This window comes from Polyodon spathula, chromosome 11 (genome assembly GCF_017654505.1).
Source record: "Polyodon spathula isolate WHYD16114869_AA chromosome 11, ASM1765450v1, whole genome shotgun sequence".
NCBI classification, from domain to species: Eukaryota; Metazoa; Chordata; class Actinopteri; order Acipenseriformes; family Polyodontidae; genus Polyodon; species Polyodon spathula.
In genome coordinates this window covers 2714565-2720739 of record NC_054544.1, presented here as the reverse complement: position 1 = coordinate 2720739, position 6175 = coordinate 2714565, and the positions used below count along the sequence as shown (strand labels likewise).

General features: G+C 39.2%; 1 protein-coding gene across 6 annotated transcripts in view; it reads right to left on the bottom strand.

The window, feature by feature from the left end:
* Positions 1 to 3123: 3123 nt before the first annotated feature.
* LOC121323145 (receptor tyrosine-protein kinase erbB-4-like) overlaps positions 3124 to 6175 on the bottom strand; it is a 294760-nt gene continuing 291708 nt past the window's right edge. For 3 of the 6 annotated variants that reach the window (XM_041263966.1, XM_041263970.1, XM_041263968.1), the window contains 3 exons: positions 4813 to 4860; positions 4074 to 4374; positions 3124 to 3715 (listed from right to left, as the gene is read on the bottom strand). In XM_041263966.1, coding sequence (XP_041119900.1) covers positions 3207 to 3715; positions 4074 to 4374; positions 4813 to 4860 — 858 coding nt within the window. In that variant the 3' untranslated portion in view covers positions 3124 to 3206. The remainder of the gene's footprint in view (positions 3716 to 4073; positions 4375 to 4812; positions 4861 to 6175) is intronic. The other 3 variants (XM_041263969.1, XM_041263972.1, XM_041263971.1) reach the window with 1 other exon arrangement.

Here is a 6175-nt window from a genome sequence, read left to right as displayed (position 1 = left end):
CTTGCACTATTAAATTACTTTCAGTTCTGTGTTACAATACACATTTGGGTTTTGGTTTAGTTGTTCCTCAACAGCTGCTCATTTTGGAAATTAAAAATCGACCCATATAACGTCAGTAACAGTGTATGCTACATAGTCCTTCAAGAGAACAAATTTCCATGTCTTCAGATACCATCTGTACACCGTGACGCAGTGGCCATCCCAATCGCCTTTATATGATTTGAACTTTCGTGTGTGTGTGTGTGTGTGTGTGTGTGTGTGTGTGTGTGTGTGTGTGTGTGTCTTCATTCTACTGGGATATATTTTTTATATTTAGCTGCATGCAACACATACTGCCACATGTAAAAACTACTTCCACAGTTTTAAAGTACCTTTTCTTCATTATCCATGTTCTCAAATTAGTTTAAAAGAAACATAATTTGCAGTAAACCCATTCTTGGCACGTTCTAAAGCTGAACAATTGTGTTTGGTTTTCTTTTTGGGGATTGTGTTACCCCCCTTATGTTCTGAACCTAATAGAACGTGGAGGACAATAGAGAGAATTTGAAGAAATAGACAGAAAACCAACTTGTTCAGTTGCTTAGCTTTGTTCTGAATCATATAGAAAATGGTATTGTGCAGTGTCAAAATAATAATTTAGATTTGTGCAAATGCACAATATTTCAAATGAGCTGGTTCTACTCAAAAAACAAGCCATCTACCTGTGTAGGTATTAACTTTCAAATAGCATTCTGAAAGCTAATAAAGTTGCTGCACCAGAGCGATAAGTACTCTTACATTTAAAAAACAAAAAACACAAGTCAATGCAGAATGATTTCAGACGCTGGAATTATTTTTAGCAGCAAAGGATGCTTCTGTCAGTTTTTACAGTAACACACAGCGTTAGCGATCAGGAGAAATTATTGTTGTCTACAGGTCTTTTATGTAACAGATCGGCTTAACTGTTTCATTATTTAACTTACTTTTTAAAACTAAATATCCAACAAAATTTACTAAAAACATTTTGGCACAGTTTTTTTTTTTCCATTAGAGTGGGTTCAGCCACAGTTAATGCTTTAAGTATAAAATACAGAACCGCTTAGTATTGTTTTCAAGTTTTAAGACTTATTTCTATGTTAGGAAAGGTTAAGGGCATGCCTCACCAATAACGTTTCTATAAAGAAAAACAACAACAACAAAAAAACAATGGCTGATGTATTCTGATACTCTTACTTGCAGTGAAGACCAGTAAATAACAGCTTTTGAAACTAGGCCATTTCATTGCATTACACCACGGTAGATGAAATTCAAAGATTATTTCCCACCAAGGCTGGTCATTGAAAAGGTCATAATATATACTAAAATAATAATAAAAGTCAACCACAATTTTGAAATACGGGTGGCGCTTGGTTCAGTAGTGCTCCTCCACTGGGTGTTTGGTGTTTAGCAGCTCAGCAGCTGAAGAGCAGAGAACAATACTGAATTCAATGGCAGGGCTACATGGAAGACTGGGTATGTTTCTTTTGCTCTCCACTGTCTAGAAGCCATGGTTTTCATATATAATATGAAATACATATTCTTTGTGTGTTTATTGTGGCTGTCTAAGATAAGAAAAAAATTATAATAAACAAATTAAAATACAGTTTTGTTTATATAATTGGATGCAACACTTATTGGTACTTATTTTTTAAGCAATTGGTCATCTGTCTTGGTTATAAGCCAATAATAGACAGAAGAAGACATCAGGTGATGTCAATGTCAAACAAAATCGCTCTTCTACTTGATGAGCAAATTCTTCTTTCAATTGCTTCAGATAGAGAGTGGCTTCCGGGTCTTTCTGGCTGCTTCAAAAGTTTATTGGTTATAGACAAGACCACCAAGTCCCAGTCTATCTGGCTATACCTGTAGGATTCAACCACTATTGGAATGGTGGTTACAGAGCTTCTGTTTTTAACCTATAATACATGGTATATTGTGTGCCCAAACCCCCACCATTCCACATTCAAACTGAAGCCAATTAAGAAGTAACAACATCTGTCTTGTTGCTCTGGAAGCACATTTGGGAAACATTTTCCCAAAAACTGTGACCTTTCTATCAGATTTTTTATAAATTGTGCAAATTCACCCTATTGAACCATACTGGACCAACCAGTATGTAATCATTTCAACTTTAAATAATTCCAGTTTTATGGACTGTAAACAGAAGCTCTGTGAAAATACCCTCTTATAAAAACAAACAAACAAACAAACAGAAAACAACAAAAAGAATATCCATAGTTGATATGTGCCAGTTCACCATCCCAAGATGTCTGTTTCCATCAGAAACAATTGCCCTTGCTGGTGTTCCTTCATTAGTGTCCCTCAGAATTGGAAGTATGTAAAACCAAATCCAAACTACTTGGTTTTCTTCAAAGAATATCCTTCATGTTATGTGGCTGATATGTTGCCTCCATATTGCTTTGAACTACATCCCAACAAATAAAGATGGGGAAAGAAAGAGGAATTATAAAGGAAAAACAAAACACCCATCCTTCCCAGAGTTTTTTGTTCATCATCGCGCCTACTGATTTCAGAGAGTGGGGACGTTGCTAAATATATATTCTTTAAAACTCTGCAAGCTTTTTCACCACAGAACACCATGGGATAGGGAAAACAACTGCTAGAGGTTGAAAGGTTCATCAATGCTCCTTGGGGTTTGTACGTGGCAAAAGGTTTGAGTCCCCTTTTGCAAGATGATAAAAAAATGCTTCTTCCAGTCAGGGTCTTAACTGATTTATTTTGTTACTTTTCTGAGGCATCAAAAGTCTACTTTTTTGGGTGTTGCACAGGGAAACAGTCTGTAGACAGACCAATCCTCCTGTTTACACTGGATTATAACACTGTAGACCAGGGTTTCCAAATTCTGGTCCCAGGGGACTCCTGTTTCTGCTGGTTTTCATTCCAACTGAGTTCTCAATTACTTAATTGAACTATTCATTAGTTTAATTAGACCTTTTTAATTGTTTTCTGCTTTTAAAACAGTTGGGGATTTCAAGTTACCTATACAATTTTATAAGTAACTTGAAATAAGCAACTTTTTAGGAGCTGAGAATAATTAAAAAGGTCTAATTAAGCACATTATTAGTTTAATTAAGGGTCTGAGAAAGTAATTGAGAACTCAGTTGGAATGAAAACCAGCATACACAGGGATCCCCCAGGACCAGGATTGGGAAACTCTGCTGTAGACATTACACCACTGTATTCCTCTGCCTGTAAGGAGGTGGGGGCAGCACAGTCCCTGGTTTCAGGGAGAACTCAGACAGGTACTCTGGGTTTTCTGCTACCACAGGCCGGATACGTCCATTCTGTTTGTAGAAAAACTTGGTGTTGCACTCCTGTAGGTATTCAGGGTTGTGGAGCGTTGCCTTTGGGGGAAGACTGTGGTGCCAGTGCTCTGGATTGTCAAAGGGTTTCTTGTTGCTGATGGTGTTGGTGAGGATTGGAGCCCCATTCTTCTTCTTGGGTTTCTTGTCGCTGACGGTGTTAGTGAGGAGTGGGGTCCCATTGTTCTTCAGGTACTCAGGATTCTCTGCTGTGTTATGGAAGGTATTGAGGTACAGGGGCTCATTGACATACTCATCTTCCACCTTGGGCTGCCCGTTGGGGGCACTGTGGTATGCTGGGTTATCCAGGGCATGGATGTCTACATTCTTCCGGCGTGTGACAAAAGGGTTTTCCTCAACTGGGTTAAGATAGTCTGCAAAAAGAAGAGTTAGATTAGACTTTATTTTTAATTCAATATATGAGTATATTTACAGTTACAACAACTATTGAGAAACAGCATTTAATTTCCAGGGATTCCTGTTGAAGTGGATTGAGGAATTTAAGTAATTTATATAATTGGGGACAAAAGGGGACTAATGTTGCCTCAATGTTGGTTAAATGAACACCCGGCTGTCAACACTTAGCCTTTAAGTTCAGAACAATGCTTTATGAGTTTTTGTATTTCTTATTCCTTGCCCATATCTTGCTGTACTTTACCATGATTACCTATACTTTATCATTCTTTACTATGCTTTTATAAGGTGCCAGCATGGTTTCCAAGTGTCCCTTGCCTGTGGGCTGCTTGTCTTGCATGGGTGTCATGTATCCGTCCTCGTCCATCTCCCCCCGGGGCCCACGCTCTGCCAGGAAGATGGTGGGATCGGCACTGTAGCGCTGAGCACTGCTGTCCTCCCCAGCCCGTGGAGACATCTGCTTTCTCAGAGTTCCATTACAGCGGGTGTCCTCGAATGCCTCCAGAGCTGCCCCCTGCACTGCTGATGTCTCTGGGACGGCACACGGCTGCAGTGCACGTCCCAGAGGCGGAATCAAATCATCAGTGCTGAAGCCCCCATCCCGGTATACAAACTGGTTCTGAAAAACCAAGTAGAAAAGTTATTAGTGTTAATTAGCTGTCAGTGATAATGAATGAAAGTCAACTTTTTTATGTTGAAATTAACTTCTGGATGTCTCCATGCAACCAGGTAATGCAGATAACAAAGACACACAGGCTGTGTCAGTAATTCAAATCTAAGTACTTACAAATTAACTCTTGTTTTCCTCCTGGTTTCAGTTTCAGTTCAATGTGAAATTAGTATTTACATTATTCATGACACATTTCACACTTGTTCATACAGTATTAAACCCTTCATGAAAACAGGCACTTTTTTTGAAGATGTGAGTCTTGTTACAACATCAAGCACAGCCACCCTAACCCCCTTACCCCCATCTCAGCCCAGGATTTTCACTAGGTGACCAACAAACCTGCTTACTGCTAGGTAGTTGAAGCTCAGGTAAGACCAGGATACTTACCCCAGACATTGGGGTGTAGGCTGGAGGAGGGCTGTGTCCATTTTGACTCTGTTTGGAAAGATGGAATGATGGTCATGAAGAAGGAAAGGATTTGAATGGAGCAGTGAGATCTAAGATCAAGGAGCAATGTTTTGGGACAAGCAGGGATCCTGACTGGGAGTGGAGGAAATGGAAAAACCAACACTTGATTGACATACTGATCTATACATAATGTCTCTAACCACATTGAAATTACACTGTACCACAACCACAAATGTAAATACAGTGTAATTGCACAATATGTTAGCAACATCTTTTTATTTTGTAATAAAGAATGATGTTGTTGCATTGTAACCAGACAACCATGTGTGTAATTACTGTGTTTCTGGATATTCACCATGTACTTAGTAGTAAATAAAGTGTTACCAAATCATACCATTATTGAGCAAACAAAAAGCATTTTAGTAAGAAATACCTTTTCTGGTTGCTGTAGAATGTTGTTTGGTAGTATCTATACTACAAAGCAGAAGTGCAGAAGGTCAACATGAGTATTTGTACAGTACCTGTATTAAGTTGCCACTATACTTTTTAAAAGTTATTGCACGTATTTGGTGGTGAGGTGATTCACTGCCCCTTGCGATGAAGACGTGCTAATGGTATATATTGTTTGTAATTACCTATGATTAGGGATCTGACCATGTTGGTAGAATGGTTCAGAAGATATCTTGGGGATTGTGAGGAGAATGTGAAGCCTCTAGTTTGCTTAAATTGAACAAGCACTTTGGTACAGCACACACAAATGATACAAGATCAGAAATACCCACTATGGTGTCTGGAGCCCTCCATTTTGTAAAGTACACAGAACTGTTTTAGAAAGTGCCCTTGATAGGCACACAAGTCTCCTATGGCCACCTACTTGTAATCTACATTTGAGAAGTCTGAAGGGGATGAAATCCTTATATGAAAAGGCAGAGGGGCTGGAAAAGGAAAAAGTATAACAAGTGAAAGATGGCCCATACTTTCTATTCCGTAGTTTGTTGTGTGAGTCATTCAGAAACCCGACACTCATTTCTACCCAGTAAACTGCCCCAAAAGTGGGGCAATTAACAAATACAAGTATTAAAAAAAGGGCTGGCAACTGTACCTACTGTATTACCCTAGAAGTGGTAGACAGGCCTTTCCCTTTAAATGAACAGGCAAAACTAAACAAACATTTTGACTGGTGCCTTCATCAGTGCAACCTTCAAATTTGTATCTCGATTTTTGTACTGGGCCCCCACCTCCAGCCTCCCTCAAGGATGTTGCCTGGAAAGTGCACGCATGAATAATAAGACATGCAAGAACACGGCTGGTCACCCAGACAGCCAACAGCAGGCCTATCCCA